Source organism: Falco punctatus (assembly GCF_963210335.1).
Source record: "Falco punctatus genome assembly, chromosome: 6".
NCBI lineage: Eukaryota > Metazoa > Chordata > Aves > Falconiformes > Falconidae > Falco > Falco punctatus.
The window spans coordinates 32,005,713-32,017,968 of NC_137585.1; the positions used below are offsets into that span (position 1 = coordinate 32,005,713).

A 12,256-nucleotide genomic window follows, 5' to 3' on the forward strand; every position below is an offset into this window, starting at 1 on the left:
CACTGATTGGTTTGGATCTTTTATGAATGCAGTGGTAGAAGACCATATCCCTTATTTTGGTTAAGTTCACCTAATTTAGCAATGTTGTTTCTGGAACTGGGGAGAGGAACTAGCAAACACAACTCTCTGTTGATTTACGAATCTGGAAAATAGAGTTGTTGCCCATTTTAAACAAGAACATGGTTTTGAGGTTTGGTTCAGGTTTGTTATTTTTTTCCCAAGTGTGTGTTTGGTTTTAGGTAATAGGTTTGTCAATGGGTTATCAAGTGAGAGATTGGAGGAAAGAATCAAAGGGCTGGTTCTGAATGGACAGAAAAGACCAAAGATGGAATGGGATGTCTGCCGGTCATCTGGGCAGACATACTGCTCTGAAGACAAGACTGCAGATACATAGCTGAGAACCATGTTGTAAAAAGGAAGCAACTTAGGAATGCAACTTGGAGTGTACCAGCAGAGACCGGAAAGAAGGGGAAAATGTTTGTAAAAATGCACCTGGGACATGATCTGGGGCACCTCTGGATCTTCAACCTGAGAAATGAAAATGGGTACCTACTAGGAAGCTTCTTGGTGGCATGTAGCTCTCTAGTGTTGATAGTAAGATGAAAATCAGGAGCCTGTTTCCATATCTGTTGAAAAAAGAAGTAGACTGCCTTTGACCTTAACAGCAAAACAATGTGACTTGACCGTCCTCTCTGAATCTCAGAGGGCTGGGAGGTGTGGGAAGGGTGTTAAGAAAGATGTGACTGAAAACAGTCTGACTGTAACTGACTTAAAAGCATGTTTTGATCCCATTGGTCTCAATGTGGGGCAAGTTTTGACGTGTTTTGATCTGTCTGTTCACTTGGAAAATCTAGATTTTTAGTGCTTTCAGCATGCCTTCTGCCTTAGTGCTGTGCTGAACTTATTAACTGAACATTGTCATCTTGTTATATTTTTAGGTCTTATTTTGGTTTGAGAATATTGCTCGGTCTTGTCAGGTGAGGAGGCAAAGAGGTTGATATTACCAAATCCTTTCCATTACAGCACATACGCTCCTTTCCTGTTATTGAACAAACGTCTTAATAGCTACTGGAACAAAAAAATTGTTATTGCCTTGCTTTGATTTCTGAGGAACTGGAGCCAGAGCATTGAGTGAAAAACACACCAGCATTTTGCGTTTCATAACACAAGTATCCGCTAGGTCTGTGTGGAAGGCAGAGGGAGGGAACTGAGGACGTAACGAAGGACACTGTTTAGATTTGAAACACTAATACTTAAAACTAGTTGTAGTCAATGAACTTTGCAGTAATACATCAAATTACAATACTAGCTAAGGGACATCTTGCAAACAAACTGGCCTTCCGTGAGCAGTGTTCTCTTTGTCGGAAGACACATGGAAGAGAGTGCTTTTTGTTAGGTGGAGCTCCCTGAAAGTGTCCCTTTCAGCACTTTGTGACACGGTCCCGCTCTACTCCCAGCATCATGTTGGGTTTGACCTTGTTGAATGACAGCCTGTGTTCTTCAAGCAGAACCAGAGAACTCTGTGGGCAAATATGCCCTGGAGTCAGTCAGCAGAGAGCTGATACTTGCACGACATCTGCATGTAGATCTGCATGTAGAAATGTAGATTTCACTGAGCCAGTGAAAAGAGATGAAACTGCAACAAATGTCACCAGTACACAGACAGTATCCAGCTCTAGAGCTTTCTTAGGTGAATCTTATACAAGATCATCTCCAGCATATTCAGTGTCTTTGCGATTGGAAGAGGTATGAAGAGCGGTTGCTTACAGATGGACCCCAGGCACAAGTAAGAAGTATTTTTTTATAGGGCTTCATGCCACTGTTTACTTCTTACTCACATGTGTAGCCTGAAGTCAAACTTGACGTACTTTATGACCACCTGGGATTATGAAAGTACATAAGCATCAGTGGCAATGAGATGGTCAGGTGTAACTGAAGTCTAAGACTGCATCCCTGTCATGAGATGCAGAGCTAACTACAGTAATCCTCATTTCTGTATTCTCCAGATTTGATGATCAGAACATCTACCTAAAGCAAACATATCAATCAACAGAGGTGAAGTGGGTACAAAAGGCAGTAGTCGATCATAATGTCAGCCGTTACCAAATGTTGCCTCAAGTTTGTGTGTGTTTTCTATGGAGTACAGTCAACACAGGCTTTCTCACTACATACAACCAGCTCTCTCCAAGATCACACTTACTTCCACAGCATCTTTCCCTAGACCCATAAAACTGGTTCTTGAAACTATTCTAAAGAAATTCTTCCATTGTTTCTGCTGTCATTAAGAAATAGAAACTCTTCTGATAAGCACTGAAACATTTTTCCTGATAGTATTTTCAAGATAGCTTTTGATCTAAAAATAGGAAGCAATTCTCACTGAGTCCCTAGGTGATTTGGAAACCACTGCCTGTTGGAGGCTTAAAAAAAGTAAAGCAGCAGCAGTACATTCTTGACTTTCCTCTTAACATTCAGTCTAGTTCTTGCACTACAGCCCTATAGGATAGTTTGGGTAAGTGAGGGGGAAGATCATTAGCTTTAAAGGCAAACAGAAAGAGATGAACAGTTGAAGTGGTTCAACTGCTCCATTCCTGCCTTCTCTCCAGGAAGATTCTCCTTCAGGAAGATTTTGTGTAGAGTCTCTTTCAAATACTTTTTAAATTTCATACACAATGATGATGTGCAGTGTTTTTAAGCCTATGACCACTTTTAGAGCAAAGCCCATTTCTTCATGTATTTCGAGCTTTAATCCTTTCTCCTTACAAATGGCAAGCGGCATTTTATTTTGGAAGTTATTATTTAACAATACAACCAGTACTATGCGGGATGAATTATCTTACTAGAATTAAAAAAATTAAGCCTACAAATAATTTTAAAGAAACTGCTCGGTTAATCATGAAAAATATTTATAGCCATTTGCATGAAAAATTTAAGCAGGTAAGATTTTTCTCCTAGTTTGGGCTATTGATGTGCACCTATTGAAATAGTTGAACAGGGCATAAATGGATTGGATTTTCATACCACTCCAAAAATCAAGAAAAAGGGTGCTCCACAAATCTAGAACCATCAGATGAGAAGATAGAAGTGGAGGAATGACAGAAGGAAACAGAATTGTATCAAGCAGGCTGCAATATGGCTTTAAGGAGCAGAGGGCCACTAAATGCACATAAGGCATCACACATAAGTCTAGAGCAAGCTCATTTTCGAAGTCTTGAAGGACAGACATCTCATGAGTATTTTTGCTACTCATGAACCCCTGATATTCGTGGTCAAATGCAGAAAAAAACTAATACGCACTGTACTGGAATCTGGTGGTATTTTCTTTAATATCCCCAAAGCCGCAGGAAGTTGGTAGTTTTTTTTCCCCAAAGTAAAACACCTGTGGAAATCCCATGGTAATGAAAGACAACATCCTGAATGCTGTAGAGAACTTTGAGGGTGCTCATAATTAAGCTTGGCATTGCATCAGGTTAGAATGACTGATTCCCCATTTATCTGTGATTTTGGACCTATCATAATAATAAACCAAACTCCATCAATTATTCAGAATAGCGAATGCCCTTTTAGCTTGGTTTTGAAGATATGAGTGGGAACATTGCAACAGCAGAGTTTTCAGGCATGTGCTTGTTAGCCATCCAGTACATCAGTCTGTAGTAACTTCTTGTGACTAAGGGAGCAATCATAGTCTAAATTGTTACATACTACTAGGTTATGTTGCCTTCCTGGTAGTAAACCAGGCAGTTCGCTGACTTTTAGTACATTATGGAAAAAAACGTTACAATAAATGGGAGAAAGGAGAAAGGTGCTTAGTGGAGAAGATACATGTGTTAGATTAAAAAAAAACACACCGCCAAACCACCAAACCTGAAGAGAACAGTGGAGTTCACTGTTGTGCAGCTTTGGTATACAGCGAAGAACCAGATACTGACGTTAATGTTAGATTACAGGCAATTGTAGAACTGAAAAAAAGGCATAAAAAGGAAAGGGAAAATCTCCTTTGCTAGCTGTTTAACTAGTATCATCCTTCTCTGACATCAGATCAGGGAAGGATCAGTCATAACAAAGGAATATAGACAACTGTGAAACAGAAATCATAATACTAACAGTTTAACATTTTCCATTGAGAGAATTTTTAATTAGCCCATAATTTGTTCTCTCATCTTCATCTGAATGCAAGCAATTACCACTTCAGGTTTAATTTGTGAGTGTTAGCTTTAAGCCCATCATCAGGCCACTTAAATCTATGATGAGCTTAAACTAACAAGTACCTTGATTCAGTGAGGAGAGAAAGCATATTTCTCTGTACTGTCAGTCTTTGCTGTGTAATATTTTTATTTTCTAGAAGGAATGCATGAAGATGAGATTTGATTTCGTGGAATTTTGGTAGTAGTTTCAGAGTAATAAAATATTTGCTAAATAAGAGATTGCAGAAACCACATTTCTCAAGGGTTTTTTTCCTGGACTTTTTCCTCAATTCCAAATTGATTTGTATTTCCAAGCTATACTTTGTTGCTGGGGCAGAAGGAAGCAGAGAAGGAGAATTGGAAATTGTCTGGGATGCGACAGATTAAATCTCACAAACCAGCTTTAGCCTTTTGTTAGAGAAGAGCCTTTCATTAAATTTGTAGGTAGATTTTGCGGGCCTCTTAAATAATATAGATCTATGTCACTGCCTCTGTATTTGCTACCTTCTTTGTGTCCTCTCACATGTCAACACAGTATTGGCAAGGGTCACTGCTTCTGGCCTGTCCACCACACCCTCTTTTCATGCAAGTCCGTGTTTTAAGTACACTTCTTCCAAGCTGCCGGCAAAAGCTAGCCTTTCCTTCAAGACCTGTCAACAAAGAAGTATATGGGAAGAAGGAAAGAAAAAAAACACAAAATGAGGCCATCATGTTGTATTTTGAAATACAAGTATTTTGCTCTGTTTCAATATTCATCTTCGAACTGGAAGTTGCAGTAAGTTCTTTGGGGCTGGGATTGTCCCTTTAGTCTGTAAAGCCCTTAACCTTCTACTGTCTCACAAATAAACAGCTACCTACCAGGGAAGATTTATCCTGAGCTGTAGGACTTTGTTTTAACTATATTGCATTGTATATTTTCCAGAAGGATGAAGAAACTTTTTTTGTTAATTATTTTATTATGTAATCTTGCATTCTTCAAGCAAAGTCATATTTCAAAGCACAGAAGGCTAAAGGATTTTTAAGCTAAAGAAGCTTCATCTGAGATCCATACAATCTAAATTATTATATTTCCAGATTTCCTCTTGCTTTGCTACAAGTCACAATGAGGAAAAAGTTGGACTCCTTTGATGTGAAAAAAAGCAATATAACACTTCTCTGAAAGAACATTTCTCAGTCTCTCATGTGAAAAAGGATTAACACCTCCAACAAAGGTCCTGTAGATCACAGAACTAAGCAGCAATACTGAACAGTATTCCTGAGGAGTGGAAAAACTGTATTTAAGCAAGAGATTGTTTGAACTGGCAAACAGAAGCTTTTTAATAGCTGAAGATCTAAGATAAAGGATTAAACCTTTCTGAAGTATCTGCACTTAAACAACTCTAAAGACAAGGAAGGGAGTTTAAATTCATGAAAGATGGTCTTTGTTTTCCTAAATGAACCACGTTCTTTAGTGTCAAAACAAAATCCATTCACGGCATTGTCAACTACATAAACTTCATGACAATACCGCTTATCTACCAAAGTCTGACCTTGCTTACTTTTCAAAATTTTTACTAGTATGAGCATCTGTCTTGTGCTTGCCTGACTTAATAGTTGAGAACAACTTGTCTTTCTGCTTTTAACGGGCACTTTTACAGCATGTATAAGCAGAACATGTAAAGTAAGATGTTAGTTTTAAATAGCTACTTGTGTCATTTTCCCCCATGTTACAAGTCAGACTTAGTACTTTATCTCAAATAACACATCAGTGGATTTATAGGAATTAATGGGTTGAAGTGGCATTAAAAATAATTTGCTGTTATCGACTGCAGGAATGTGGGATGATTAGTAGTTATTAGCCATCAGGAAAGGTAGGAATTTCTTACCTTATTTTTATCTTCAGAAGTTGGATGTGAGAAAACAAGTTGTCAGAATGCCATTAAAACTTCTCTTACCATTTTTTCTACTTATTTTTAACAAAACTGATGCTTAGCTTGCTGTTTTAAGAAGAAAATTACAGCATTTTTTTTATCTCAAGCAGCAAACAGGTAACCTTCTGACCTTTTCAGTAAATCCTCAACTGAACCTCTGAAATTAGGGTGATTTAGCATTTTATGGCACAGAATAAAAATCTCTAATTCTGTTTCCAAATAGTGTATCCTGAACACACATTTTATTAAGCTTTTGACTCATTCAGCCATGTGTATTTTGTAAAGTTCCTATGGTTATTGTTTTACAATAGCTGCTTCCAGAAGCATTGTAAGGGTTTCAATTAATCAGCTCTTTGTGTGCTTCAGACTATGCAAATTTATCACATCAGACCATTCAGCAGCTCATGGGAAAGCAGTGTACAAACTGTATTGTCTTCTAGCACCTCCTCTCATTTAGAGTGATGTTTTTAATAAGAAAACTAATCAAGTTTACTTATGCATTATTTATCTGTTAATTTTAATTCTGTTCTTTACCTCTTATGTCAAATGGGATGTAGCAAGTGATATGATAGATCAGTGAATGATTCAATATTGAACAAAGCTTATGTGATGCAGCACTTTTTTCTTCTGGATTTGTTTTATGCTTAGTTAGTCAACACAGTATGCAATTAGAGAGTTTTGAAGCAGACATACATTTTTTGTTTAGCCCTACTGATTTTTGCAAAACTATTTGTCACTTGTCCATAATATACAGCACTGTGTTATAGCTACGACTTCTCTTAATTATGTGACATAGTCTGATTTCTCAAGAGTATTTCCAAATTCTGACCAATCTGGTAAATCTAAAAGAGATGCCTTTCAACTTAGTCTTAGCTCTTTTACCACCATATCATTAGAATAAGTAAACAAGCACATTTAGTAATTCGCTGCTTTTTATCTTGCTGATAGAAACTGGTATTACTGCTGCTTCTATTCACTTAGTCTCCTTTGCTCTCTAATGTCCCTCCTGCTGGTAGTAATTAGTTTTCTATATTAGGTTGTTTTGACTTATTTGATGATTTTTTTTCATTTGGCATGTGTGTGTATAGAAAGCATCTTATCGCAGCCCGGTGGAAAACTTTCCCATACTGTTGTGTTTTGTCCCTGCCCCCTCCCTGCCGCCCCCCTTCCCCCTTTGCTGAACTGCTGTTTTACAAGTCTGTGTATGTTCATGTTTTGTCAGCAAACGGTAAAAACAACCACATAAAAGATACCAGTTCCAGAACCTGAATTTCTCGTGATTCGAAAAAGAAATTCTTAAAGGACAAAAGTACAAGGGTGAGGGGGATATTTGTGCTGTGGCAGGGCCTTTGGAGGTACACGGGTGTTGAGATGCTGGCCGGGTTGATGCAGATAGTGTGTGAGGATGGGGGCCATCATGCATAGTCAGAGGGCTGTCATTTATTGGCTGGCATACAATAGCATTGAAAAACACTGCCTATGGCTGTTTTATACTTGAATGTTAAACCACTGTAGATTTCTGATTTAAGTTTATTCTAATTCAAACTGTTAACCTTCCAGTAAACTGCCGTGCCTATTAATCTTTTTTTTTTTTGTATGTGTGTGTGTGAGGGTTATCTTAAAATTCTAAAGTGACATTATGAAATAGATATACAAAGTTGGTTTCTTTTCGAGAATTTAATTTGCTTTTCAACTGAAAAGAATTGAGATGTAGCAAGCTGATGGATGCTTTCTTGCTCAAATATACAACCTTCTTGTTACTCCACATGAAAAAATTATACTTACTTTGTTTTGTCTACAGCCTTTTCTGGTTGTTAATGTTTGATTCTGGTCCTAGATGAGAACTGCAGAGTGCACTGGTGAGAGCAGATTCAGGCCCACTGCAATATAGCGTTTAATCTGAAACTGTATTGCTAAATTTCAGATGTAGCATATGAATATTATGAGAGGAAGTGAATGAAACCACATTGTTTTGTATGTCCTGTATGAATGCTGAGGATCAATTTTCATGTGATGTCTAAATCATTAACAATTAGGAAATCTTAATAACCTGTAGTAAGAGCCACAGAACAAAGCTACTTACTAGTTTGAGTGTGTCCTATTTATGAATATTGCAGGGGGAGTAGTTGGGCAGCTCAGTTGTGAAATGCAGTTCGTGCTTGGACAGAGTAACATTTGAAACTTGAGGCTGTCTTAAATCCAGCCTCTTCTTTTCTCCTTTACTGTTTTATTACCCAGTTGCAAGTGATAATTCCACTTACATGGATTAATTCACTTAATCACTTTTTCGTAGCTGCTCGGCAATGCAGAACTGCTAGGCTTTTGCAGCCCTGCTGCAAACTCTGGCTCAGCAACCAGGGATGAGAAAGAGTAGCAAATTCAGGAGCTCACAGTGCAGACCTGTCAGTGTTAAGTCTTTTAAAGAACTTCTGAAGGCAAGTGACTGCAGAATAAAATCAGGTTTACATTTTGAAAAGAATCGCAGTTACTTGCTTTTAGAATTAGCATTGTATATGGGAAATGTGTCTTTCAGCTTTTTAAACAGTATGTTATGAGAAAGAATGAACTTTATTAAAAATAAGGGAGGAAGAAGCTTCTCTGTCCTGTTCTCTAAATATACACGACATGCTATAGATCTGTTAAAAATGCAGCAGCTTCTTAAAATCCAGAAGCTTAAAATTGAGGTTTTATAGCTTTTTCTTTTTTCTTTTCCCCCTCTGTAAAATAGAAACTTTATAAATGGCCTAGTGAGCTTCACATTGCTGGATTCTGTCTAAATATTTTGTTTTTAACTTCCAAACTCATTATGCTGTCTTTGTGTTAACTTGTATTAAAATCTGTCAGCTATGACTGGTCTCATAACCACAGTCAGCGGACCAGAATAAGTTAATTATTTACTTGTGTCACTAGTGCTCTTCATCTAATGAAATGCACAGCTGTGTTAGATCTGCAGTTGGGTGTGTAGGTCCCATTGTTACACAAGTCAGCGGAGGGTAGAAGCCGCTATGATGGAGAGCCCTCAGTTCTTTCTGCTGTTCTGCCTTTCTGTGTCGATTTCATGGATCTTTTATCATTCACTTTCACACAAAACAAACAACACAGTGGCTGTCTGCTATGGGAACCAGCTTGGCATATAAAAGGTTTTCAGAGCCTAAAGTAATTTTAAGTTAGCTAAGATTTAATTTTTGGCTTACAGGTGCCATGAAGTCCAGATGCATCCTAATGCTTTCTTAGAAGTAAATGTGAATAAGGCAAAATGTATGTGCCGTAATACGTATATAATAAAGTATCTATCTATACAACTTTAGGATAAAAAAGCTGTGCACACAAGAGATAGTGGGTTGGAGTTTTTTCATTTTCAGCAAATGATTACTGCTTGGCAGTGAGAGGTAGAAGAATGTTATTGATTTATCATAATAGAACAATAAAAATTAGTTTCAATAGGTTTAAAGAGTAAATACACCACCACCCCGCTTGCCCCAGATGCTCCAATCCTTTTTTTTTTTTCTTTCTTTCTTTCTTTTTTTTCCCCTCCTCCCTTCCCCCATTCTCATTCTGTTGACTACTATTCCATACACCTATCCCTGTCTTGCTTGGACAGTGGAAGAGGAGCTCCCTCCTGAGCAGACGCCAATATCCCCCTGTGAACTGGCTGGTCGGGAGATGCCTTTTTAGGGATGTAACCAGCACCCTCAGTCTTCCAGGAGCCCCCTCCACTCCAGGACTGTTCCCGAAGCATGGTCTGGCAGTTGCAGCAGGCTGATCTCAAATAGCTTGCAGACTTTTTCAGCTCTAAGGGCTTCTGGAAGAAATTGTCCAACTGAAACAGTGGCTTTGGTTCAAAGGAGTATGGGCTTAAGCAGCTGCATTTTAGCACCTGAATTTGAATGTTAGATCTCTTGGTCATTTATAGCTGCAGTATTTTGATCTGCAGAATGCACTGTAGAAACAATTGTAAGAGTTGGAAGGAAAATGTTGGGATGTATGATAAGCTATTTTAAATGAGTTTTCATGTTTCTCTTTAATACTGATGGTGACTGAAAAAAGCTTCCAAAACTTTTAAAGGTACAGTTTGTGTTCATGGACTAACAAAATATAAGCATTCTGGGGAGTGAATTGTACTTCACAATTCATCAAAAGCAGTCTTTGCTCAGCAAATGAATACTACCTGAAAAAATCTTTGGGCTTGTTTTTTTATTTATTTTATTTTCCCCTACTTACCTCTTCTCAGTCCCTGTCAAAGTCCTGACTTGATTTGGTTTTATTCACAATATTTAACGAAGATACATATGATAAACAAAGTTTGAATCAATAATAATTTTGTATGTTCAAAGACATACTGTAAGAGGCCCAATTTCTTCATTTTTTCCCAGAAAATTATAGCATCAGCTTTAAAAACTAAGTCTGCCTTGAGATGTTCCAGTCTGACTGGTCAGAAGTTTCTGGTTGCCTCTGAAAACTGTATCTAAAGCTTTCTTCCCTAATTTGCTAACTCACAAATCACAGGGAGCATTATGTAAGGGTATGCTAATTTTGCCAGTCCTGTCACAAGGGCTCTCTTCTAGCCTGCAGGTTGTGAGCACTGGTCATGGTAATGAATCTGGGTAAAAAGTGATCCATGAGAAAGAGAGGAGGAGGAAAACACTGAAGAAAATCTGGTGATGAGCATCAGCCCTGCTGGTGGTTTGCTGTTTGTGAATTGAAATGTTTTCTCTTCTGCAGGGGTGTGTGGACTGATTGTTCCCCAGGAAGACATGCCATTTTGTGATACAGGAATCTGTCCAGATATCATAATGAACCCTCATGGCTTCCCCTCACGTATGACGGTTAGTGGTTATGTTACAATTAAAGAGACAGTGTCCCCCAGTAGGGAAAGTGAAGTAGATTAGCCAAAAGAAACAAAAAAAAAAAGTTTGAAACATGGTTTCACTGAGGATATTCTCCAGTCATCATGCTATGCACTTGCTGTTCTATGAGTATTCAGCCCTCTGTTTTGCATGTTTTGAAACATCCTACTGTAAAAGGAATAGAGATGCAGATCTTCTGTATAAGCTAATAGCAAAGCAACTGAATACTTCATTTGCACTCTTTCTGTTTGAAAATGTCTTGCTCTCCCTCTTCCTTCCCTATTGGCTATGCCCACTAAACCGGCTGGGGCAGACTGTTGGGCAGAAGTTGGAGAGGAGTTTCAGTGATTGTTCTAGACCTATATAGCTTGTTACAGTACACACGCCTCCTTGGAATTGATGCAAGTCTTGCACCTGTACTGCAGGGTCATGCTAAATATCTCACAGCCTGGCCTTGATATGGGGACCTCCACTGATTGCTTGGTGTAGCCTCTGATCTTTTTTCTTTCTTAGCTTCTCCCTTTCTGGTCCCCCACTGCACTGTAGAGTGTCAGTCTCTGAGGCTGTTTCCTAGAGCAGAAGGCCACACCGGATTGTGCTCATTTTCCAGACAACTGGAAAAAAATGGAGCTGCCTGACTCTGGACCTTAAAGGTTTTCCCAGACCCTGTGATCAGTCCAGTTTTCCCCCTTGTTACAGGGAGTACTTGCTGTTCTTGGGCTTCTTCCACTCCTCCCATTGCATGCAATAACCCAGGCTGCTGTCCCGGACACTTTGCCTGGCTACCTTATGCTGTGACCAATACAGTGGCCCACATTAGCAAGCAGGCTGTTTACTCTGCTTTTCTTTGCACAGGTAGGAAAGTTAATTGAACTCCTGGCTGGAAAGGCTGGGGTCCTCGATGGCAGATTTCACTATGGAACAGCTTTTGGAGGCAGTAAAGTTAAGGACGTGTGTGAAGATCTTATTCGACATGGTTATAACTACCTAGGGAAAGACTATGTAACATCTGGTATCACGGGGTAAGAATCTGCTGTATAGATTTAGATGTTTCAGAAGAGCGGTGAAATCCTGTTGAGACACAACTGAAAAGTCTTCTCATGTCTCAGAGCTCAAAAACTTTGTTATTTCCAAACTGCTCCGCGAGATGCAGGGAAGGGGCTGAAGAGTGGTGCACTTTTTTTTATTATTATTTTTTTTCTTAGAAGTATTTTGTGGTTCCACACTTTAAGAATTACTAGTATTTGTGTGGCTGTAACATGAATGGCCCTTGCAGTAGACGTTGGGAAATTTCATGCGTACTACATGACAAAACAGG

General features: G+C 38.7%; 1 protein-coding gene across 2 annotated transcripts in view; it reads left to right on the plus strand.

The window, feature by feature from the left end:
- POLR3B (RNA polymerase III subunit B) overlaps window positions 1-12,256 on the plus strand; it is an 84,828-nt gene that overhangs the window by 59,433 nt on the left and 13,139 nt on the right. The window contains exons 24-25 of one of the 2 annotated variants that reach the window (XM_080394036.1): window positions 10,814-10,917; window positions 11,794-11,960. In XM_080394036.1, coding sequence (XP_080250162.1) covers window positions 10,814-10,917; window positions 11,794-11,960 — 271 coding nt within the window. The remainder of the gene's footprint in view (window positions 1-10,813; window positions 10,918-11,793; window positions 11,961-12,256) is intronic. The other variant, XM_080394037.1, reaches the window with a different exon arrangement.